This window comes from Prunus persica, chromosome G4 (assembly GCF_000346465.2).
Source record: "Prunus persica cultivar Lovell chromosome G4, Prunus_persica_NCBIv2, whole genome shotgun sequence".
NCBI classification, from domain to species: Eukaryota; Viridiplantae; Streptophyta; class Magnoliopsida; order Rosales; family Rosaceae; genus Prunus; species Prunus persica.
This window is the reverse complement of record NC_034012.1, coordinates 6899954-6925104: the sequence shown is the minus strand read 5'-3', so window position 1 is coordinate 6925104 and position 25151 is coordinate 6899954. Positions and strand designations below refer to the sequence as shown.

General features: G+C 37.1%; 4 protein-coding genes across 6 annotated transcripts; 1 reads left to right on the top strand and 3 right to left on the bottom strand.

Moving 5' to 3' along the window:
* LOC18778728 (protein FORGETTER 1) lies at nucleotides 490-18637 on the top strand. Of its 2 annotated transcripts, none has more exons than XM_007213233.2 (32): nucleotides 490-1127; nucleotides 2771-2836; nucleotides 3026-3199; nucleotides 3277-3407; nucleotides 3999-4075; nucleotides 5538-5719; nucleotides 5849-5926; nucleotides 7032-7164; nucleotides 8081-8141; nucleotides 8419-8500; nucleotides 9601-9729; nucleotides 9881-10024; nucleotides 10107-10206; nucleotides 10286-10417; nucleotides 10789-10859; nucleotides 10934-11106; nucleotides 11224-11317; nucleotides 12916-13013; nucleotides 13091-13226; nucleotides 13332-13438; nucleotides 13957-14052; nucleotides 14178-14265; nucleotides 14370-14481; nucleotides 14694-14805; nucleotides 14889-15012; nucleotides 15102-15179; nucleotides 15263-15381; nucleotides 16161-16214; nucleotides 16304-16406; nucleotides 16853-16981; nucleotides 17818-17929; nucleotides 18254-18637. In XM_007213233.2, the coding sequence occupies exons 1-32, from the start codon at nucleotides 681-683 to the stop codon at nucleotides 18283-18285; spliced, it is 3774 nt and encodes a 1257-aa protein (XP_007213295.1). In that variant the 5' UTR covers nucleotides 490-680; the 3' UTR covers nucleotides 18286-18637. The 2 variants fall into 2 exon arrangements, with proteins under 2 accessions (XP_007213295.1, XP_020418699.1); XM_020563110.1 differs by having other exon boundaries at nucleotides 14691-14805.
* LOC18780792 (metacaspase-4) lies at nucleotides 18605-20802 on the bottom strand. Its single transcript, XM_007211889.2, has 2 exons — nucleotides 20353-20802; nucleotides 18605-19737 (listed from the first exon to the last, which is right to left on the bottom strand). Exons 1-2 carry the CDS (start codon nucleotides 20696-20698, stop codon nucleotides 18842-18844), a joined length of 1242 nt encoding a protein of 413 aa, XP_007211951.1. The 5' UTR covers nucleotides 20699-20802; the 3' UTR covers nucleotides 18605-18841.
* LOC18779847 (peroxidase 7) lies at nucleotides 21598-23073 on the bottom strand. The gene is made up of 2 exons (XM_020562832.1): nucleotides 22813-23073; nucleotides 21598-22576 (listed from the first exon to the last, which is right to left on the bottom strand). Exons 1-2 carry the CDS (start codon nucleotides 23071-23073, stop codon nucleotides 21827-21829), a joined length of 1011 nt encoding a protein of 336 aa, XP_020418421.1. The 3' UTR covers nucleotides 21598-21826.
* Nucleotides 24041-24888, bottom strand: LOC18778516 (18.1 kDa class I heat shock protein). Of its 2 annotated transcripts, none has more exons than XM_020561294.1 (2): nucleotides 24286-24888; nucleotides 24041-24210 (listed from the first exon to the last, which is right to left on the bottom strand). In XM_020561294.1, exon 1 carries the CDS (start codon nucleotides 24777-24779, stop codon nucleotides 24297-24299), a length of 483 nt encoding a protein of 160 aa, XP_020416883.1. In that variant the 5' UTR covers nucleotides 24780-24888; the 3' UTR covers nucleotides 24041-24210; nucleotides 24286-24296. The 2 variants fall into 2 exon arrangements, with proteins under 2 accessions (XP_020416883.1, XP_007213097.1); XM_007213035.2 differs by having other exon boundaries at nucleotides 24041-24215; nucleotides 24291-24888.

Sequence of the window (25151 nt, the reverse complement as noted above, 5' to 3'; positions counted from 1 at the left end):
CATTCCATCGATTAGTATGCTCCCAATAACTTGTAATTGTGATACATTTTCCAAAACTAGATGGGTCTCTCATCAAAATCATAAAAAGAGACTAAAATATAACAATGTCATTGTTCTATCTATGAGGGTGGGGTGATGTAGTGACCGTAAGGAAAGGAGTGGATTGTTTGTTGGAATGCTTTGTGGATTTTTCTCTTTGGCCATTGGATGTTTGTGGATTTGGTGAGACAAAAACAAGGAGATGACAATAGGAGGTTTGAGGAGAGTGAAGGTTTTTTTTTGCTTGAATGTGGAAAGTAACTAGCAAGTAGCAACTATCAACTTCTTTGGCAACAAGATTTTCAGAGTGTTGGCAAAGGAAAATAAGAAAAATTTGAAAATGGGGAATATCACGTGCCTAATACACGTGCCAGCCCGAGCCTACAGTTGGCTCGGATAAAGAACGAAATGTCAAACGTCACTTTGATCTCATAATTACTCTCCACCGAGGCAAAAACCAAAAACACACAGAGAGAGAAAGTGGGAAAAAAAACCCCAAACTCCCAAACCCTCTCTCTTCGCGCCTTAACCTCTCTCTCTTAATCCAAAGCTCAATTCAACCAAATTGAAGCCGTTTGCGCGAGCCAGGGAGAAAGAGATTAGAGAGAGCAAAACGAGGAGGGCGATACTGATCCAGTGCGATGCAGCAGCATCAACCTCCGTCAGTCCCACCGCCATCCAAGAGCGGTGGTGGGACCGGAGGCGGAGTGCAGGTGCGCTGCGCCGGCTGCGGTAAGATCCTGACGGTGGAGGCCACCGAATTCTCGTGCGACACGTGCCAATTGCCGCAGATGCTGCCGCCGGAGCTGATGACCCGGGCCCCGGCCCATGGCCCGCTGCCCCCACATGGGCCCAACAAGGGCACAGTTCCTCCTCCGCTGCCGCCCCACGGGGCGGCCCATGGCGTCGATCCCACAAAGATCCAGCTCCCCTGCGCCAACTGCAAGGCCATCCTCAACGTGCCTCATGGCCTCGCGAGATTCCGGTGCCCTCAGTGTCAAGTTGACCTCGCCGTCGACGTGTCGAAGCTCCAACAGTTCTTCTCTCCCCGCCTGCCCCTGCCGCCTCCTCCCGAGGAGGTCAATGAGGTAATTGTTGAACACAATTGTTTGGTTGCTGATAAATTGTGGGAATGTGGAAATGAAAGTTTGAAATGTGTTAATGCTAATGCTATGAGTACTAGTAATACTTTGCTTCCTGGGTAGCTAAAACTAGTAAAATGCCAAAAAAAAAATTCCTTTCTGTGCAGTTCCATTACTTCCCACCATGATAATATAGAATTCTAGCCAGTACATGTTGGAGGTGTCAACTAGGGATTATTATTTGGAAACGGTGTTCTTTTTTGTATTAATGTGCTCAAAGTCTCTGTTTTTCCTATATGATTGTTATTTGGGAACGGTGTTCTTGACTGGGCGACCACTAACAAGGGATAAGTGTCCACTTATGTGCTCAAAGTCACTGGTTTCCCTATATGTTTGTTATTGGGGAACGGTTTTCTTGACTGGGCGACCACTAACAAGGGATAAGTGTCCACTTATGTGCTCAAAGTCTTTGTTTTTCCTATATGTTTGTTATTGGGGAACGGTTTTCTTGACTGGGCAACCATTAACAAGGGATAATTTTCCACTTATGTGCCCAAAGTCTCTGTTTTTCCAACATATTTGTTTGTCCTTGGAGTTTAAATTAATTTAACTGCAGTCTAATAAAAATAAAAAGGGAAATCAAAAGGGAAACTTATGGTGGGGAATGGTTGAGAAACTTCTACCAGATTACTTAAATTAAAAGAATAATGATTTCAGGTCCGAACCCTAGTGCAGCATTTGAACTTGCAAAGCCTTGGCACTCAACTAAAATTCTTTTAATTCTATTTAAAAATCTCCAGCGATTTTTTTCAGAATTCACCAAAGCTTAACTGTAATCACAAAATGCTGAATATGCATCTTTTTGGACGCATTATAAGTTATTTAGTGAGCTTCTAATATGATCTACTATAAAGCCAGGTGTAATATTATGGTGCTGCACTCCTTTGCGTCAGTTTAATGAATTCTTCCCATCAATAAGGAACATGTATATTAAGTCTGTAAAGAAAATACATACACTTGTTGTTGCTAGGGGTGGTAATTCCTGTTTATGGTGATGGTTTTAGAGTTTAATTGACACGACAAGAAAAAGAAGATATGAGTGTGATACACTGTTGTGTTATTTTAGCTCAACATGAACATGACACACTGATTATAGGTGACATGACATGGCAGACCTACTTAATTGTCAGTGGGGTATTTGTTGTTTACCTAGTTATTTCACGTCAACTTGTGTCAATTTCTGTCAATAATTTAAAACGAATATGTTCCTGACGGACTTCTAGTCCATCATACTTTATGCTTGTTTTTAATATAGGTTCTTGCTTCTTATATATATATTTTATGTTAATCCCATGTTGGTTATTTCTAGTTTTGAAATCTATCCAGTCAACAATTGTTTGTGTTTAGAATACAAAAATACCAGGTTAGATATTCTAAGCTATGGTACTACCATATTAAAGCATGCAACTCATCGACGTGTCAGGCCTAGTTTGGCCACATGTGAGTGGAAGTGTTGAAAAATACAAAATCCAACATTTGATACAGTTAAAAAATTGGCATTCATATAGATTTGTTTATATTTTGAAGTCCTGTTGGCCAGGTTCTTACATGTGGGCTTATATTCTCCCTGCTGCCTTTGAATATGTCAGGTAGCCATTGAAGTGGAGCGAGAAGAAGATGAAGGTGGCACGGCAGGAGAAACATTTACAGACTATGTGAGTCTTTCCGTTTTCCATTAACAAGTACTATGTGATTTTTTTTTTTTTTTTCATAACTGTTAGGATTTCATGATTACAAGTTCTATATTGCAGTTTTCATTTGCTTTTACAATTTTAGTGTCTTCAGTTGTTATTTAAGCCTCTGGAACTGGCATCTCAGATACACTTTATGTTGCTTTTGTGCAGCGCCCTCCAAAATTATCCATTGGACCTCCTCATCCAGATCCCGTTGTGGAAACATCGTCCTTGTCTGCTGTGCAGCCACCCGAGCCCACTTATGATCTAAAAATCAAGGATGATCTGGAAAATTCTAAGGCTTTATCATGTTTACAGATTGAGACATTGGTCTATGCTTGTCAGGTTGCTCTTATTGCCACTCTTCTTTTCAATTTTCAATTGTCTGCTCCATTGTAAAATAGTTTTCATTTTGTTGACAGAGACACCTCCAGCATCTTCCAAGTGGAGAGAGGGCAGGATTCTTTGTTGGGGACGGAGCTGGTGTGGGGAAAGGTCGAACCATAGCAGGGTTAATATGGGAGAATTGGCACCATGGGATGAGGAAAGCAGTGTAAGTTTTGGCTTGCAGTCTGTGTTTGACTTCATTTGCGTAAAAGGACTATATGGAGCCCATGCAGACAAATAAAGATGACATGGAGCAAAATAGTCTCTCCGATTCTATTCTAAGCTAGTACCTATTGAAATTGTTACTTACTTATAATTGTAACTGTTACTGCTACTCAAATACAGATTGTTAGTAACGTTTGAAAATCACTTATACAAACGTCTTTTTAATACATGTTTCGTGTGGAAAGTTAAGACACTAACAGAAGAAGTAAACAGACACAAAGTCTGAGAAAAAAATCATATGCACTCCAAAATAAACCAATTTTCTGTGTTAGGGGTGAAGTTACTAGGTGACAGTAACTTTTTTCTGCCACACAAAAATAAGTTGTCACACTTAAAACATGTCAAAGAAAGTCAATCGTGGGAGTTTCAGTATTTTTATCTACTTTTAATATAGTAAGAAAAAATTGGTAAGTGAGTTTTATTATGTTGGTTGGAATTACATTACTAAATATTATGCTAGGCTGGCTGGAATTATGCTTTTCAAATAATCTTTATTTAATGCTTTTCTCCTCTCTGCATTGATCTTATACAGGTGGGTTTCTGTTGGTTCAGATTTGAAGTTTGACGCAAGAAGAGACTTAGATGATGTAGGTGCAACTTCTATTGAAGGTAAATAAGGCATCAATTTTTTTGAATATAGATAAAGTTGCAATAAGAGACTTTATATGATGTATGCGAATAAATTTCATTTTCAATTACTTTTTTAACGATACAAATTACTCATTAAAGCATCACAATTTCTGGACATTGGAGGAAGCAATTAGAAGGTTAGAGAAGATATATGTGATGCAAATGATTTAAATAGTTATGAATTGTACTTTAGCCTTTCTTTTATTGCTTTAAAAAAATCATGTTAGAGTTTGAGGACATTTGACGCTCCTATTATTTATTATTATTTTTTTAAAGAGAAGTTTTAATTCATAAAAACCATACAAGAAGGTGGACAAGTAATCCACCAATAACAGGAAGAAACAGTAAAACAAGTACATAGATCTCCCATTATGCGAAGACATTTGACACTCCTATTGAACAGAACTTGTCGCATTAGACTAGTTGCTTCCTCGGTTAATTTTTTGTGTTGCTTAATTTATGCATGCCGTATCATTTTTTTCTTGTATGTGTGTTTGTGCTTTTTTGTAAACATGCTTTGTCTAATTCTTCCTGTGTATGTTGAAGTACAATTTGTATATCTAAACAAATTGTGAAAACTCACTCATGCATAATTGCATATATAAATTTATTTTTTTGAAAAGGAAATAGAATTTTACTGCACCATGACAATAAAAAAACACAAGGTGGCCAATATGGCCACAAAAGAAGTCTAAACAGCGAAATAGCAGTTAGACCAAGCAAAACGAAGAACTTCTAGCAAAGAACAAAACTTAAAACAAACTTTGACTGGAAAGCTAGCGGATGGCTGCATTCCAATCCAGGCAAATGCTCACATGAAGTTATTGCACAGTATGTTTTTGTGGTTGATGGTTCTTTTCTGGGGTGTCATAACTTGATGCTTGAAAGCTTAATGACATTTGAAAATGTGTGAGGATGATTTAATAATGGAAAGAAGTCAAGTATAGAAGTGCCAGGAAAAATTGATACAGATGAATTAGGCCTATAATTGTGGGTGGAAACTGGAAAGTAAGTGGCGATAGCATGTCTATAGACTGCGCTACTGAAACTATGCTTTAAGTCATGAAGTTCTCATTATTCTAGCAAAGAATATGCAATTGCTATTCAAAATGTGAAGGATTAAGGTTTACAACTTTTTGTTCAAACTCTGGTTTGGCTTGGGCTTGGTTGAACTTATTGGTATATCACATTGTCTGTTAAGGGGTTGTGGTATCATACTATCATGAGACAATGCCACATGCCAAAAATAGAGAAGGACGAGAAGACAGAAAACATAAAATTTGCAGATAGAGTATGGCACAGGCACTCTGCTTAGGTTTAGCTACTGGTTGCTAAGTTTCTGAATATAAAATATTCTTCAATTGGAATTAAGCTATTCTTTCATGCACAAGAGGCTCTCTGTTTCAGAACAGTATTACAATATATATAATCTCGCTTGCAGTTCATGCCTTGAACAAGCTGCCATATTCTAAACTTGATTCAAAGTCTGTTGGCGTTAAGGAAGGAGTTATTTTCCTTACATACAGCAGCCTCATTGCATCCTCCGAGAAAGGTCGTTCACGTATGCAGCAGCTACAGCAGTGGTGCGGATCAGGATATGATGGCCTTATCATATTTGATGAGGTAGTATATTTTCGTTGTAAATATTTTTATTATGACTTTTAGCTTCGTGCTTTAATTGATGGAATAAAAAATTCCATGGTGTCAATATGCTTTGCTTTTTATTGCTAAGGGTCAATGGCTTCCTTGTAGTGCCACAAAGCCAAAAATCTGGTGCCCGAATCTGGAAGTCAGCCAACACGTACTGGGGAAGCAGTTCTTGACATTCAGGTTTGAAGATGCGTATACTGCATATATATTTCTAATTTTTAGTCATTGTACAAGAATTAGATTAATAGTTTTATTATTGGGTATTTTATAGAAACATTTAAGATATTTGAGTTTGCAGAGTCCTGATTTTTCATTTTACTTTATTAAGTCTGATAAAACTCTTATTTCAGATAAACCTAGTAGGGTATGTTGCATTCATGTTATCCAGCTAAAAATAAATACTAATGACAATAACATCAGTAAGGTTTTCCATGAGATACTTTAAGTCAGTTAAACTTGAATTAAGAAAGGATATGGGTAATAGAAATTAAGAAACATGGAGGTTTATGATTAAATTATTAAGCTAAATGAAACTTGAGGTCAAGTTGAGACTCAATCGAATCATGCTTTCATTTTTTTTTTTCTACTATTCCCTTATTTTTTGAAAAATTATTTATGTGCCCTCAAATTTGGGCAAAGTGTATTGATATGTTGTATTTGAAATTTGATCTGAGGAGTGCTGATAATAGTCGCCATGTCATTCTTCTCTAATCTACATTCTCTATGTTGCCATGTCATTCTTCTCTAATCTACGTTCTCTATGTTTGACATTTGCACTGCAATTAATTAACTCATAACTGGATAACTAAATAAAATTTGCAGAAAAAGATTCTTATAGACAAATCATTTATCGTTGAAAATCAAGCATTTGAGGGAAAGTTCTTTGTTACCCTGAAACTCGTCCTCTGTTTTAACCTATTTAAATCTCTCATGGCCAGTTTTTTATTGGTTGGGAGTTTTCTCCCTCAATCGCTTTAGTCAATGGAAGGAAATCCGTCATGTTACACACCTTTCTGTGGCAACAGTGAAAGTCTTCCTTGTTGATTATTTTCCCTTTTAATAAATATTCAAGTGTATCAAAACAACCCCAAAGGAAATTACCAAGTACTCAAACTGTATACTTGACACACGGTCATCACATTTACAAACACATCATGCATATATGCATGACTGCGATACTGATGGCTCCTCTGAATAATTAAAAAATGATATGTAGTGGTAAAAGGGCGCAGAATAGGATATAGTGAGTCTATTAACTTGTAATATTAATATTGTATCATCACAGGCTCGGCTTCCTGAAGCTCGTGTTATTTATTGCTCAGCAACTGGGGCGTCCGAACCACGGAATATGGGTTACATGGTACGGCTTGGTCTTTGGGGTCCTGGAACATCCTTTTCTGATTTCCGTGAATTTCTAGGTGGGGTTTTTGTTTGAAGTACCTATATATTTATTTTTCTTTTTCTTGTTTATAAACTCTATTACTCACTTCTCCATCCAATTTTTATTTTATATATATTGTTTTATAATATGAAATCACATAAAAATAGGAAAAAATCAGTTGCACTACGATATCTGCTGGATCTAGTTTAGTTTCCTTTATCCTAAATTAATTTTGATGCTTAAATCAGTAAAACAGTTGTGGTGCTGTCATGTTTAGCTGAAACCTCCCTCTCTACCTCTATGTCTTGCTGAGAAACACCTGGCTTTTCTGTCTCTGGTATACTCAATTTTTTCTTCTTCTTTTGGCAACATGATTATTGTTCCAAATTTCCTTTCCTTTTTTTCTTCCTCACTTTGCTACTATCCTAAAATGGTTTTGTTATTTAGAGGTTAGACCGTATGCAATTTCATTTGTGAGGTATCAATTAACATGGAGTATCTTTAGATACCATCTAATCATGGGTGAATTTGGCTTAGAATGGTACCCTTTTGGTAGGATGTGTTTCCATTCAGCCAGTGGGAGCAACTGAAACAAATTCATGTAGTCCAACATTTATGTTCTTATATTATTCTACGTCTATAATTTGCTGGAGGATTAGATTGCTTGGTCGGCACATCATCATTATTTTCTATGGTTACTATTTTGGGAATATGAAACAAGAAATTTTGGTGTGTCTTATGTATCATATGTTCTTCTGTATGTGTGCGCTTCTTTATGTATGTATCCACACGCACATACATGTGACTGCTTAGGTGTATGCCCTCTCCCTTCTCCTCCTCCCCTCTCTCTTTCTCTACCCCACCAACCTATACATATTGTGTCACTTTCTATATTTGAGTACCTGGTTTCCAGATACTAGAAAGTGTATTTTCTAACAGCATAGTGTCTGTAGGTGCTCTTGAGAAAGGAGGTGTTGGAGCACTCGAACTTGTTGCCATGGACATGAAAGCAAGGTAACACGGAGAAGGATAGTTACGTGTAAAAGATACATTAAGAGCAAAGGCAATGTAATAAGGATCTAAGTTTGGGGACTCAATTTGAGGGCTTTCATGTAAGCTCTTAAATCAAATATAGGCGGATAAAATGTACTCACTTCACCTACTGTGCATCTCATCTGTCCATGTATGATCTGATAACTGATGTGCAAGTCCTCAACTTAGGCCCTTATTAGAGTGCCATCAGTATTATGAAATAAAAATATGTTTTAAATTGTATTATTTAATATTTCAGGGGGATGTATGTATGTCGGACTCTTAGCTACAAAGGGGCAGAGTTTGAAGTTGTTGAAGCACCGCTAGAACCTGAAATGATGGTATGGCGTACTCATGTGCTAACATGTTTATATGAAATCTATCCTGTTTCAGTTCACTTGCTAACATGTCACACAGACTTGCCTACTAACTTTCTGCATCTTAAATCCAAAATAGGAAAAAAGAAAGAAAGAAAAAAGGTTACTAAACGGGCCCTTGATTAACACCTGTGAGATGCTTATTATTGCTTATTCTGAGTTTAGAAATTCCTATGACATGCATGGTTGGCCCGCTTTTGTCCCAACTCATGGGTAATTGTTCAAAGATAATTACAAAGTTCATGTGGGGTACATTGTCTGGCTATGTACAGTGTTACTCTAGCATTGAATCTATACGCATGGAAGATTGCTTTAAGGCGTAAAAGAACAATTCAGTATTTCTTTGGTTAGGGAAATTTGCTTATGATTCTTATCAAGTTTCTTCATTGTGAGGTATATTCTCATATACTAACTGCCTTTGTCATGAAAATAGTCCGATAATTAAAGTGAAAGTTTTTTTAAATATAATATATGAGAAAGTGAAAAGGGTTGTTGACTTGACTGCTTGTGTTTCATAATTTTGAATATTGATCTGCAAAAAGGGAAAAAAAGAAAAGATAAATGATTGTTTTACCAGGTTCAGAATAATTCATAAAGACAAAATTTGTAATGATAGCATGCACCAAATGCTTGCCTGTTTGTTTTAATTAATTTTGAATATTGATCTGCAATAGAGGGCAACTGGATGTGCTAGGTTCCTTGAAGTTTGAAGAATAGGAGAGAGAGAGAAAGATAAATCTATAAAGAGATATTTTGAGATAGAAAGAGTGAAGAAGACTAGATATGGAAGAAAATATATATCTTTCATTAGACCCGGATAATTCAACAATTTCATCAGAAACACCTTAAGGCATATTTGAGAGACCTGAGACTTTCTAGTTGTTAAGTAAAGTGCCTTTCCCCATAAATTTACTTTTGTTTTATTTCTTTCTCCTTTGGTGAGGGTCTGCATACTTACTAACTTCGAATGGGGCATAGTTTTCTCCCTGGTTATTTGATATTTTGAAATTTGTAAAGATTCTTTTAAAATTTTATTTATTTATGTTACTTTGTTGTCTTCTTAGGACATGTACGAAAAAGCAGCAGGGTTTTGGACAGAGCTGCGATTGGATATACTATCAGCAGCTGCATTTATCACCAATGAAAGGCCCAATTCTAGTCAAGTCTGGCGATTATATTGGGCTAGCCATCAGGTATCTAATATTCACTGTTCTTGGATGTTGTCGGTTTACATTTTTTTTTTTTTCAATTGTTTTCTAAAATTTTCACATTTATGTCTTTAGATTTTTTAAATTACAAATTTATTGGCTTTTTGTTGTTCTTGGTTTTGTGCATATATTGCAGCGTTTCTTTAGGCATATGTGTATGTCAGCTAAGGTGCCGGCTGCAGTAAGACTAGCTAAGCAAGCATTGATGGATGGCAAGTGTGTGGTTATTGGCCTTCAGAGTACTGGAGAGGCACGAACAGAGGAAGCCGTGACCAAATACGTGAGCACATTGGTTTTTCCTGATGTATTTGGTTTTTGATGTGTACAATCTTCATTTATTTTGTGTGTCCTTGCTTAAGCAGGGTCTTGAACTTGATGATTTTATTTCTGGACCTCGAGAACTGTTACTTAAATTTGTTGAGGAAAATTATCCTTTGCCTGAAAAGCCTGAACCTCTTGAAGGTATATATGTGATTTTGTACTATTGTTTGCATAGTTTATTTTAATGTCACTACGAATTTACTTTCTTGAGTTATAATAGGAGAAGAAAGTGTAAAGGAGCTGCAGCGCAAGAGGCACTCAGCAACTCCTGGTGTTTCAATGAAAGGGAGAGTGAGGAAAGTCGCAAAATGGAAACCTGCAAGTGATGATGAAAGTGATGAAGAATCTGAAAGTGAGTTTTTAGAAACTGGCTGATAATAGATGTAACACGTCTTTTTGGACCCTTATATTATGTCTCTGGTATCTTCTTGTTCTTCACAAGAAATTTACCTTGCAAACATGTCTTGTTTGGATCCTCATTGTAATATCGACACAAATCTCTATTTTTTTTATTGGTGCATCACGTTTTAGTCTGTTTGCAGAATGCACCTACTGATATATTCAATGCAACTGTTCATATATATTTTTTAAATTTTCAATCTTCTCCATTTGGGGGCATTTTACAGCAATCACGACATGTTTTATTCTATGTTTGGGTGAAAAGCAGTACAACTGCTATACTACCTTTGCTTCTTATTTCAAATTTTTGTTTGATCAATGCAGCTGATTCTGCTCATGAATCTACTGAATCTGATGACGAGTTTCAAATTTGTGAAATTTGCAGTTCTGAGGAGGTAATTCCATTTGACATGTTAAGATTGTTTTAGCGCTTGCAGTATGTTTCTTAACCATTAGATACTTGCTGCAGGAAAGAAAGAAATTGCTTCAGTGTTCCTGTTGTGGCCAACTGGTGCATGCTGCATGTCTTATCCCACCTGTGACAGATGTTGTATCTGGAGATTGGTCATGTCATTCATGCAAGGAAAGAACGGAAGACTTTTTGAAAAAGAAACAAGAGTATATTGCTGAACTTACAAAGAGGTTAGTTTCATTTTGTTTTTGCCCACAAGAGTTTCATGTTTAATAACTTATTTTCATGTTGGTATTCATTGTTTTATTGTAATTTTCAGCATCAATATAAGTTTCATAACCTTGTAGGTATGAAGCAGCTTTGGATCGTAAGTTAAAAATATTGGAGTTAGTTCGTTCTTTGAATCTTCCGAACAATCCTTTGGATGATATCATTGATCAGGTAGTGGCGATGTTCTCTCTCTCTATTTCTCATGTCATTTTGAAGACATTGAATCACGTGTTCATAATTTAATTTTACCCAACTTTGTAGATACCTCCGTGTTTGTCCTCTTTTTCCTTCCAAATTCTAACTAGAAAGAGCCATGCCTATGATCTGTTAGTTATTGGAGGCTCTAGGTGTGTTCCATGCTGTAGTCTGTTTCTATTTCTTTTCATGAATTGTTAGATGCTCAAATCGTTAAGAGTTAGATCTAAATGGAATAAATCTATTCTTATTTGTACAATTATATTAAATTAATCATTTTTCATGCATGTGTTTGGGCATACTTGTTAAAAAAAAGGGTCAATTTCAGTTTAGTACCCTGAACTTTCACCTGATGGTATGATAGTATCCGTCTTTTCAATTTTAAGACTTAGTATCCACACTATAATGAGGTTCTGCTGTTAGGTACTAATTCGGGTACCAACATGCCTTGTGGATGAAAGTCAGGGTACTAAACTGAAATTGAAACAAAATTTTTTGGTCATAAATCTCTGTATGCTAGAGCAGGCATCTCTGATAATAAATCTGTGAAGTAAGTCTCTGGTATACATTTACTTAGTGGTCCATGCATCTCTCTTTAGTCTTAAGCAGAGTGTCAATAAATAACAGAGTTAAGAAAACCCCGTATGCCTGTGGTACATTTACTGGTGTAGTAAATCTATCAACACTATAAATCTAACTCTTACCACAGATTCCTAGAATTAAACTACTAAAAAAGAAGACTGAAAACATAGTTCTTCAGCCGCACATTCTAACTCCGAATTAAAGTCTGTTTCGCAACTTTTGATAGGTATATCCTCTTCTGAGCTCCGAGTCATTTTTAATTAAGGCTTGAACATTGAATCTGGCACCGACTCTGCCTTTTGAGAAGCCCACAAAGGTCCAAGGTAGGAAATAGTTAGGCTACTGGTCTACACCTTCACTGCTAGTGAAACAATATCCACCCAAACTCCTTGAATAAGCTCACTCTTCATAAGCATCATCATCAAATGCGTAAAATTATCCCTTTTAATCTTAAGTGCCTGTATGATTCCTACTCTAATTGATTCTTGTAAATCACTTTTTAAACATTGCTCCTTAAAAAACCCCCGAATTGTTTTACCCTTTGGTTTTGTTCAAACCGATTTATACCAGCCTCTACTTAAAAGTATCGATCCTGCATGGTTATGACAATGTATGTTCAAGTAAATATAAATTTAAAGACTTAAGATGGGTAGGTAAGAGTCCTACGAAGAAAGAAAGATGCTAGGTAAGAGAGGCCATTGTGCCTGAGATTGAAAGCCAATGGAGATCAGTGAGATTGATAGAAAGGTAGCACTTTCTTTGATTTCCATTTAAGTCTCTACTTGTATTGACAATAAGTCTTGCTCCATATACAAAGGAAGCACTAACAGTGATCCTGCTGTGTACAAGCCATTTAATCTACAGTCACTTTGACTACATTGCTACACTGCGGATTCCAACCTGATATTCATATTCTACAACCCTCAAACAGTTGGCCTCAACATTTTCTGTTTAGTGCCTCAACAGAGTTTCTTTTTTTGGGTGGGCTGCAGCTTGGAGGCCCTGATAAAGTAGCAGAAATGACAGGAAGGCGAGGTATGCTTGTGAGGGCATCTGGTGGGAAAGGTGTTACCTACCAGGCACGGAACACGTGAGTTATGGTATTTTTTTGTCTCTCATACTTATTTTTAAATTTTTTAAAATTGGCTAAACTATGTTTTGGTTTAGGAAGGAGATTTCCATGGAGATGGTCAACATGCATGAGAAGCAGCTTTTCATGGATGGCAAGAAGTTGGTTGCTATCATTTCTGAAGCTGGATCTGCTGGTGTGTCTTTGCAGGCAGATAGAAGAGCTGCTAATCAGGTATGCCTATTTGTCTAGAACTGTATCTTCTGATCAGTTGCTGGCTTACAGTGCGGTGAAACTGGATATTTATCTCTCTCTCATGTATTATACATTTAACAACAGAGAAGAAGGGTACATCTAACTCTGGAACTTCCTTGGAGTGCTGATCGAGCAATTCAACAGTTTGGAAGAACTCATCGGTCAAATCAAGCGTCTGCTCCTGAATACAGGTGGATAGACACTTATGTATAATTGGTTTCTTTTATTTGGCTCACCCATCTTAAGTTAGCTAAATCAGTCGGGGCTTGTTTTCTCTTGAGTCGGTACTGTTAGAAGCACCCAGCTTTCTCTACTGTTAGAAGTAAGGGCTTGTCCACTGAGTCAGTACACTGTAGCGTATCAGAGTGCCTAGTTGACAGGATAAGGTCCAGAATCATTGGTGTTTTAGTGCAACCAGATATCCTTAATTACTGAATGCTCAACATATGCAATGGTATCATGCTGATGTATGAGTAGTTTGGTTGAATTATGGTTAAACCATGCCAACCGGTGGCTTTGCAACTATGTGAGTTTCTGTCTCTTGAGAAGCAATAAAATTCATTTGTTCACAGAAGAAAACTTTTGTAATGATTCATTTGTCATTTTCTGTGCAATGCGATTAGTGTAAGCTGTGACAGATATGAGAATCATGTATGGTTAGTGTTTTTCCGAGTTGGTAAAGTAGTTTAATCCCTCCTTTCCCTTGCAGGCTTCTCTTTACTAACCTTGGTGGAGAACGTCGGTTTGCATCCATTGTTGCAAAGAGATTAGAATCTCTTGGAGCACTAACACAGGGTGACCGCAGGTTAGTTGAATTTGGTTGATGTATATTCATTGGTTACCATTGTGGTATAAGAATACGTGCTGTAATTTTATTCCTCATCCTGTGAGTCATTTGCCTATCTCATCATTTGGTTTGATGAATTGCAGGGCAGGCCCATCGTTGAGTGCCTATAATTATGATAGTGCTTATGGAAAGAAAGCTTTGATGCTGATGTATAGAGGAATTATGGAGCAGGTTTTTATGAACAACTTCTGGAAAATAATATAGTTGCCTACATATTATATTAATATAAGTAAAAATTAAATTGTATTGTAAAATAACTAGAAATCAGTTTTCAGGATTCTCTGCCTGTTGTACCGCCAGGATGTTCATCTGAAAAACCAGAGACAATTCAAGATTTTATTGTGAAGGCAAAAGCTTCTCTCGTTTTTGTAGGAATAGTTAGGGATGGTGAGCTTTTTTTCAGCTATACAGTACTATGTTGGATAAAATATTAAACGCTAACTTTTATTTCCTCATAGATACTGCAAATTGTATACTATGCTAGTACAGTTGATTGATTTAAGAATATTATTTTGTGTAATAGTGTCACAGTGAATCTGCTTTTAACTATATTTTATATTTCTCTTGATGGTAACTTGTACTTGCCATATGTAAAGTAGCTACTGGGAAAGATTATGGGAAGCTCTCTGGCCGTATAGTTGAATCAGATATGCATGATGTTGGACGTTTCCTCAATCGAATTTTAGGATTGCCACCTGATATACAGAATAGGTCCGTGATCTGTCAATTAAAAAACAATTTCCTTATTGTAGTTAGAGTTGGGCTTAATATGCTGACATCATCAAAAAACACAGATTGTTCGAGTGTTTTGTTAGCATTTTGGATCTTATTATCCATAATGCACGCATTGAAGGGAATCTTGACTCTGGGATTGTTGATATGAAAGCTAATGTTATAGAGCTACAAGGAACTCCGAAGGTCAAGCTTTGCTTAATTTCACTTGTTTGCTTTATATATATATATATATATATATATATATCTCGATATTGACTTCCAATTTGTTGCAGACTGTTTATGTTGATCAAATGTCTGGAGCTTCAACAGTTCTTTTTACTTTTACCCTGGATCGTGGGATCATGTGGGAGGTACATTGTTTTCCACCAGCGTAGTTGATTGGTGATTATGACTTTGTCAATTCACCATACTAAATTATGTTCATCTTTGGTAGTCTGCGAGTGCCATGCTTGAAGAGAAACAAAAGGATGGGCTTGGTTCTGCCAATGATGGGTTCTATGAATCTAGGAGGGAGTGGCTGGGGAGACGTCATATCATATTAGCCTTTGAGAGGTACTTCATTTCTAGTTGTATGTATTTTTTATTTTGAAACATGGATTGTTCTACCAATGATTGCTCTAGGTAAATATTACTCAAGTGCATTTATATTCCAGTTTTTTTTCTTTTTTTTCTTATTGAGTTTGTCTTCATGCTTGCTAGTTCACGTTACATCTATTTGTTTTGGAATTCTGGGAAAGAGACATGACTTAGTATATACTGGTTGCAAGTCAAATTGCAACCGTAAGTGGTGAAACATAAATTGCACATCTTTGCTAAGACTCAAACTCCTAGACTTTAGGCAGTGGTAAACTTTGAGAGGAACTTATAGTTGATACTTTTATTCCCTAATTGTCTATATTAAGTATATTTTCTTGTTTCGTGAATCGTGTCAAAGAAATTTCGATTTCATAAATTGATAGAACTGGATAAGAGCAAACTATGCCAAACTGCAATTGACAGAACTAACCATCCTCAGATTTTTTGGATTGGATATTATTGGTCCCAAATTTGTTGATGTTATTAAAATGTCAGTTTGGAGAAGTGAATCGGAGGAATATCATTTGTTCACTTGAGATCAATAAACTTAAAAACTTCAAGATGTTGAAATCTGAATGTTGTGGGCCATGATAAAATTTATTGGTTTACCTCTGTTCCGAGAAATTTAGCTATATCCATGGTGGCCAACTAATTATAAAAAGAGACATTTAGATGTTCGTGGTTCTTTTCCTTTAATTAGGGAATCCTGCGGCATGACTCTCTGTTTTCATTGGTTTACCCTAAATGTGTTTCAGTTCTACTTCTGGATCGTATAAGATAGTCCGTCCTGCTGTTGGAGAGTCAGTAAGGTACCAAATTTATAATTTCCACGCTCCATTCATTTTTTGTATTTAAAGTATCTATGTTTCACTTTTACCTACTTTTTTCCCTTATCCAGAGAAATGCCTCTGTCAGAGCTAAAAAACAAATACAGAAAAACATCAACATTAGAGAAGGCTCGCAGTGGTTGGGAAGATGAATATGAAGTTTCGTCCAAACAGGTGTAGATGCTTGATGAATTTAATTTGATATGGCTGTTGAATATTTGGTACAAATAGTTGCTATATTGCTCTTGTATGACTTGGTTGTTATATATATTATAATGGTGAAAATCTATATCTTTTGTATATTAAAATCTACTATTCTTCTATGATGATCAAGAATGAAAGAAAAAGCAACTATTGTTGGACCAGTTTTATTCAAACCTTCGGGTGCAATATGTTTACTTTCATGGTCATTGCAATTTTTTGCTGGTTGCATTATGTGCGAGTCTGGCTCTATCTTTCTTGAAGTTTTGGATTTTGTTTCTTTTACCAGAAAAGAACTCAAACTGCTACCCGTGCATAACAGTTCATATTCTAAGCGGATTAGTTGAAAATTCCTTAGTTGTGCATACATATCTCTTTTGCTGATTGTAGTTATCTTGTGACTTCACCTTTACTTGCAGTGCATGCATGGGCGCAATTGTAAGCTTGGCAACTTCTGTACTGTTGGCAGAAGACTGCAGGAAGTAAATGTATTAGGTGGCCTCATTCTTCCTGTTTGGGGCACTATTGAAAAGGCTCTTTCTAAGCAGGTAACTTTTTTCATTTGCTGCCTGTTTCTCCATTGTGGACAATCATGACAATGCTGTGTTATTAAGTGTCAGTGTTCCACCTAATTGTTCCTGGATAATTCATATGTTGGAAAAGTACAGATAACCTTTTATTTATTTATTTATTATAATGGTTATCTTCAGCTGTTTTGTATAATGTTTCCATGGTATGTTTACTTCTTTCATTTTCTGGGTACTATCTGATACTAATTAACAAAGAGATGGTAAGCATGTTTGCTCTCTCCCTCAGTGCTTCAGTTCAAGTCATCATACCTTCACAGAAGTCCATGGGTCTTGGATGACAAAATATTAGGAAAAAGAAAATGGTCAATAGACATTTCCATGATAGTGAAGGATAAAAACAGCATCAACCATTTCAGAGTAGAACAGTTTCAACTCTTCAGGAAAACATGTGTGCTTTCGTGCACGAATACATGCCCACAGAACAGGTTTCATTTGGTAAAAAACATATGATGAAATACATAAATCAAATCGAAACATATAATTCAATAATCCAATAATAAACATGCTTCCTTTTGCCAGAAAATAAACGCATATCCATTATGTTGAAGCATCATATATATGGTTAAATATACAAAAAGAAGAATGCAAGTGTTGCTTTGATTTATTGGTTCCCAAGCTATTCCCACTAAGGTTTTGTTGGTTTGCCTGTTGGTTATCCCATTATTACACAAGTTCATTTGGATACATCTTTTGATTGTTGTAGGCTATTTTCTTTATAGTTCATTAGTGAGCAATCTCATCCATACCTCTCAATTTTCAATATATTTTTTAAACTCTTGTGACAATTTTAACAGGCCCGGCAAAGCCACAAGCGGCTACGTGTTGTGCGTATAGAAACCACGACAGATAACCGCAGAATTGTTGGTCTCTTTGTCCCAAATGCAGCAGTTGAATCCGTACTTCAAGGTCTCTCCCCATCTCCATTGTTAATTTCTTTTAATTTCTTTTAATTATTTTTTATTTTTTATTTCTTATGCTCTGATGTTTGACCAGTAAGAAAATTTTCAAAAACACTCCAACCCAAACTCTTTCAACAACGTGCATTTACTTGACTAATTTCTTGGTGTGTCTAGCTAAACTTGACCTTGTTTTTACTCAAGTGAAACTCCTAAATGGCTAAAGAGGCTTAATGAATGGAATCCATTCACATGTTTAATGCAGCCTGATATTAACTCATTTGTTTGGTTTTAGAAGTTTACCTTGACAGAGGCTGCTTTTATTATGTTACAGATTTTGCATGGGTTCAAGAAATTGATGATTGAGATGACGCAGTAGTCTGGTTGTAAATTTTTGGTGAGTTGCTCTATATGACGTGTTAATCTCGGAGGCACGGGAATAGTTCCAGAAGGCAGAAGCCAAATACCTAAGAAATAGAAAACAGATTTTTCTGCACACTAATGGAAGCAGTCATTGATTTTGATTTTTTGTTTTTCTCACCCTCCATTGGCTCCATTTTTTCCCCTATTTGTATATCATCGACATTGTTGTTGAAGGCAATGGAGGTTAGTCTACTAGGCTGTCTTGGTTATAGTTCTGCTGGAACTAATTTGTATCAATGTCATACAGTTGTTATTCAAATGGTAGATGAAATAGAAAATCTTCATTTTTGTTCAATATTATTCATTTACTAGATGAAATACAAGATCCTTTATGTTCAAAGACATTCAGATAATCGATGAAATAGAAAATCCTCTGGGGAAAAAAAAAAAAAATCCTTTATGCGAAGAACATGAAAATAAAATCAGCAGAAAGTACCTCACTCATAATTATTTATCACCATATATATATATATATATATATATATATATAATCTTCAGATCAGCACACAAAAGGAGCATCGACATGGTGGTCATGGCAATAGAGGCCAGGTCGCTGAGTGTAACCCTGCCTCTTCAGAGTCTCCCTTGCCTTGAGAACAAGCTGGTGGTTTGTAACTTCACCATCTCTTTCAGAGAGTATGATCTGAATGGCATTGCTAAGAGCCCCATAAGCTTCCGTCGGATTTCCGGAAGGACTGGCATCTGCAGAAGTTTGGTCCGTCTGGCAACCACTGATGAGAATCCCGCCATCAGGAATGGCGCGGTGGTTTGCTCCGGCGTAAACCTCTTGCTTGCTACCCACTTGTGTCTCTAAAGCAGGCTTTGCATACTCATCGTTATCTTGAAGCTTTTGTTCAAGAAACCCTTGAGCCAAGCTTCCAATCTTCCCCAATAACCCACCGCTGCTGCCCTCATTGTTTTGGAGTTTGTTCATGATGACCTTCATGAACTTTTTCACCTTAGGACTGGCATCTTCTCCGAAAACATCGAAGAGTGTTGGCCTCAGCTTCCCAACATCAATGTCATCCTTCCCTGTTTTCTGCTTGAGTATCTCTATAAGAGTTGAGAGTGGCAGAGACCTGCTTTTGACATAGCCCCTGTGCCCATATCCAGTTTCAATTTCTCTGTCATCAGACTCCTCTTCATGGTGCCGATCGGGGCGCAATGCAGACGGGATGTGGATTCCACGAGACTCAAGTGCATCTTCTGCCCTGTCCTTGAGGAAGTTCTTGAATCCACCAAAACCAGAGCTAGACTTGCGCTCTTCCCCTTTGGTGCTCTCCCCTATCTGCTCTTTAGCTTCATCAATAAGGCCGCCGCTGTGGCAAGAATCTGATACCATTGTCAGCCGGCAACCTGCTGGCAGCTGGTCTACAAACTCCCTGAAGTCATCATCTGTTGCAAATACATTCCACAACGGTTGTGAACTTGTCATATCAACCGAAGAACAAACAGAACAATCACATTATGTTCAAAGTAGCATTAGAACCTTTATAAATTAACTCTTCTCTTATTTCGATGTTGATATTGCTTTTGAGATTTAGATTACAGTGTTTTGAGCTTAAGGTTTATTTTGAGTTTGTATTAGAAAGATAATTAGATAGAGATGACCTAATTTTGGACCTTAACACAATATCAAACCTGAAAACATAAGCAGATCATTCAAGCTCAGAATCAGCACTTTGAATCATTCAAATGCAGACCAACAACCCAAGTAGTTAAAATTAATATCCAGATTTCCAAACAGAAATTCAGTTGATCCAAAATCTTTGGATCAACAAAACAAGATGTCAATTTTCCTGAAATGCTCTAACTCTATCCATGATCCATCCATTTTGTTCATCAGATACAAGAAACAAACACATCAAAACAATCATCAGAGACAACCCACATAATCATCAATCATCAAAACAATTATCAGACTGAATTTTCCAACAAAACCCAAAACTTGAAAACCCAAACAGGCCACAAAAAGCGAAAGAACAAGAGAGAGAGCAATCAGAAACAGACCAGTGATGAGGTTCATGTCAGTGGGGACGATGCACTCATCATAGCCAGTGTCATCGTCATCGCCAGTCTCAGCAGGAAGGCGGGTGCCATGGCCGCTGTAGTGGACAAAGAGGACATCTCCGGAATCGGCAGATCGGATGAGGTTGGTGATGGCCCGGCGGATGTTTCTCCCGGTGGGCTGAGTGTAGGAGGAATCTGAGTCGATCAAAACTTGGATGTCATCTTCACGGAAGCCATATATGTCCACAAGGCAGCTGTGCATCCTCTTCACGTCGTTAATGCAGCCCTTCAGCTCTGCCTTGGTTCCCTGGTAGTTGCATCCTATCAGCACTGCCTTCTTCGCCATTTCTCTAAATTCTGATCACTCTCACTCTGTTTTTGTGTGTCTCTGGTCTCTGTTTTTCTTTCTTGATCTCTGTTTTTTTTTTCCTTCTGGGTTTTGAGAAAAATAAAAATATATTGTTTTTGTGGCTAAAATCTATGTTGTGGGGTCATAATAATTAATAATTGCCTGACTGGGTGTGGGGTCATGATAATAGTTGCCTAAGAATTAGGGTTATTTCCAAGATCCAATTATAGTATGGATATACTCGAATTTGTTCTAATTGGTTTTTGGTTTTTTGGCCGGATGTTGGTACTGATTTGGAGACACGTCTTGGCTTTACTTTCTTTGCTGGATAGTATCTATTGCCAGATTAGCACACTATCTTTTCATAATGGCACAAATGAAAAATGAAATAAGTTGAAAAAATTTAAACCCTTTTCTCAATTTTCCCACGTTATACTATCAAAATTATTGTATTATCATCATCCAACATTACCTTCGTATTTTATAAAAATCTCTTTGCAAAAAAGAAATTTACTTTTCTGTCAAAGATGAATTTTTTCATGAGAAGGTGAGTCCAAGATGGAGGGAAACAAAATGGAAAAAGTATCAGGCAGGAATTGACTCCACTAGCGGTCACAAAAAGGGTAAAGTTTCCAACTTTTACAAGACTATTATAACTATGGCCAGTTGGATATTTGATCGAACGGGCTCGGTGTTGTTGATGTTCAATTTTTCTGATTTCCTTTTTTGTTTCAACTTTGTCATTTTTCTGTATGCTTATCAGCTCAAAGTCCATCACCTGGAACACATGCGAAAATACCTGGGTGCGACCGTTGTTTCATCTCGTGGTGTTATTATTTTACGTGGCGGTATGATAGTCACACCAATGTACAACTGTAAATTATGTGCACTAGCAGATATAACATTCATGATCATTACTTTTATATCTTTTTCAATATGGCAATACAATATATGGGTAGAGACCTTATCATAATACAAGAAATTTCCCTAAGCAGGATCGAACCTACATACTGTTTGAGGAGTGTTTTGTGATCAGACACATAAATCCAAGCTTCAACTTATTAAAATGCAATTAGCTTTTCAAACTGGTAAAAGGGAAAAAAGAAAAACATATTATGGGCTTGATCAAGCATTGACAAAATTGCAGTTCACTCGGATTTCACCTTCATTTGGTCTTGTAAGAACTTGGACATTTCCAAGCTTCACCATGGACACTGCAAACTGGCTCTCAAAAAGGGAGGGCTGAGATGCCAATGCAGCAACAAATGGACCAGTTCTTACATCTGACTTGAGCAACTGATCTGTTGATAGCAACCCCAACTTCTTGTGAAGATTCGAGTAGAACTGCGTGTCGAATGTCTTCGGAGTTATGGCATCAAGATAAATCAAGTCCAAGTCTTTTTGGCATTTCTTCTTCAAGAAGTTGTTCAAATACATGGAATTAAGTGAAGGATCAGGCTTTCTGGTTCCATTGAAGTTTGAGAGCCTGTTCTTGAAGGAAGAGCAAGAACTTCTACCAATGGTGTGCGCTCCTGAAAGGGTGACCAAATCAAGCATGTTCAAGCCACGTACTTGGAAAAACTCAATCAGTGCAGTTACATTTTCATGGCCCTGAGGAACAGAGTCAGCTTCCCTGGAAATTGAAATCCGTCCATCTTTACGCCCGAACGGGACTTGCCAAAATGGACCTCCAGCTATAATGGTGGCATCTCTAGCTGCAGAAGTGAGAATGTCGGCACAGGAGACAATTTTAGGGCATTGCCTCTCAAGCTCTGCCTTGATGTCATCTATTACTTGAAAACCTCTGAGTGTCCTGCTGGCAAAAGCTCTCCTCTCGCTCCCTTGATGGTTAAGCAAAATTGATGCATCACAGCCCTGCAATGTAGAGTTTTTTTAATCACATATAATACATGTAAAGATTTCTTTCTTTATACGCTCTAAGCCTTTGTTCTATTAACTGCTAAATTTTCGTCACGGGGTTTAGAACATGGTAAGTGACATTAAAAAATACTAATTAGTAATGTGTTCGGATTAGGATATGTTAAAGGCTGGTTCTTTTCCAATGTGAAAGAAGAAAAAAATGAAAAAGTTTAATGCAAATGCGAGCTTACTCTCACAGCGCAGTCGTGGAAGTGCAAGCGAATGATGCTAGCAGCCAAAGTGAAATCCTTCTGGATCCAGTCTCCCGTTTTTTGCTGAATGATGCCCTCAGCTTGGGGGCATGTTTTAAGATAGTGGTCGAAAGACAGAAGATCCGCCGCACGCACAACTGTGGCCCGGGGCTTGTTTACATTTTTAGCTGCTAATTGCGGTGCTGCAGATACAAACAACAGAACAAGAACAACAGACAATGCAGAAATGCACAACTTCATGTTTAATTTCAGCTTGGTCTTGGTAGTTGGTGTTATGTTGTATGCTTAATTTTCATCTTCAGCTAGACTTGTTTTTATATATAGCTCTAGAAACTGAGTTAATGTGTTGTTGGGTTCTGAAAAATACGTGAGAAGCACTATTGAGCCTTATAGAACAAAGGGTAACATGCAAACACGTAGCTTTGAAAATTAAGTCTCATTCTAGATTTATACTGTATTTAATTCATGGTGGAATTTGAGTCAACCCCAATTGGGGAAGGTCCTAGCTAGTGGAAAATTTACACGTGGACCAAATTAATGAATTAAATTAACATATATTAGCTGTTCAAGACTTGAACATTGTTTACATTTACTTGAACTTGACAGAGTACAGATCATCTAATATTTAAAGTTTCTCATCCACTAAATAATCAGTAGATTAAGTAAGTATACTATCCTTTAATTGCTCAAACGTGTTGAAGTAATCAAGCAGTTTAAATCAGTCCAAAACACGTTCCCTTTGATTTGTTTGGACAGGCTCAATGGGATATCCTGTGAAACATTATAGCAGATCATTCCTTATTTTCACACGTGAAAATAATATTGAGAGAGGCGATGATATACTAAACTCATACACACTGTACAAATGCTAGAACCCGAACTATGATGATATACTAAACTCATACACACTGTACGAATGCTAGGACCCGAACCAGGACCATTCATGGAATAGCAATTGCTCCCAAATCACTACACTAGTGTATGAGAAGCTTCAACAACAGAAACACCGAGTCTTCACCTATTTCTTGTAAGAAGCATAGAGAGCCAGTCTTAAATTCATTTATTTGTTGAAATGCTGATAATTTTTTTTATAAAAGCACTAAGAGTTGTAATATAAAAAGGCATAAGCTAGCCATATATTATTTCTATGTCTTGGCTAGACTTACTTAAGTAAGGTGGACATAAAAAAGGATGATTAAACTTAAACTAGTCAAGAGACTGAAATGAGAATTGGACTTAAAATCACAATGTTGCAAATTACACTCCATTTACATTACTTTGAACTTGAACTTAAAAAACTAATAGACTTTTAAAAGTATCATTCATACATACAATACAAACAGCACAAATTCACACCAAAAATCAATCACAAAGCAAAATTACATACCCCAAACAAAAATCACAAGAAAGATTTGAATTCATAAACATTGATTGAAAAGGGTCTCATAGTGTAATTATATTCTCTAAGCTTTGCAGCACACAAAGCGTCCGAGCCCTTTGGAGCCATGTTTTTCTTCATCTCCAGAGATCTCAACCTTCTTGTGATGCTTGTGTTTTTTCTTCAAGTCATCCTCCCTAGGCACTGTAATTACTAAAACCCCATCACGCATGGAAGCCTTAATCTCATCAACCTTGGCATTTTCAGGCAGCCGAAAGTTTCTAGAGAAGCTGCCACTCGTCCTTTCCCTGCAGTGCCACGTTTCATTCTTGGGGTCCTCTGCTTCAGGCTCTGCCTTTCTCTCTGCACTGACATGAAGCACTCTATTTTCATGCACCTCAAGCTTCACATCCTCTTTTGTAAGGCCTGGAAGATCAATTTTAAAGATGTGGGCATGTGAAGTCTCCTTCCAGTCCATGTAGGTGTTGTTGTAGCCTATGTCTGAGTTAAAAACTCTGAGAGGAGACAAGAAGTTGGGTTGGTCCAAGAGAGACTGCAAGAGAGACATTCTTAATTCTGGTATGTGTGTGTTGGAAGAGGGATTTTAATTCTGGGTTTTGTTTTAGTTGTGTTGTTATTGCAAGTGATGGTTTAGTGAGTGTTTTGACATGATCGTATGAGTATTTATAGTTGGAAGGAAGAGGGGAAAGTGATTTTCTTGAAGTTTCTGGATTTGGAATTGTATAGTGTTTTTGCTTCTCCTAGATAATGATTGTTGATATCGATGGGCTTTGTTGGGTCCATTTCCCCATACGCGTTTTGAGATAAAGGGTTGAAAGTCAATGTTGGAGAACACTCCAGGAGAACCTGGAAATTGTATTCGAAGAAACTTATATCTTACAAGTTGCAATAATCCATCCACCACAATGACCTACGTACA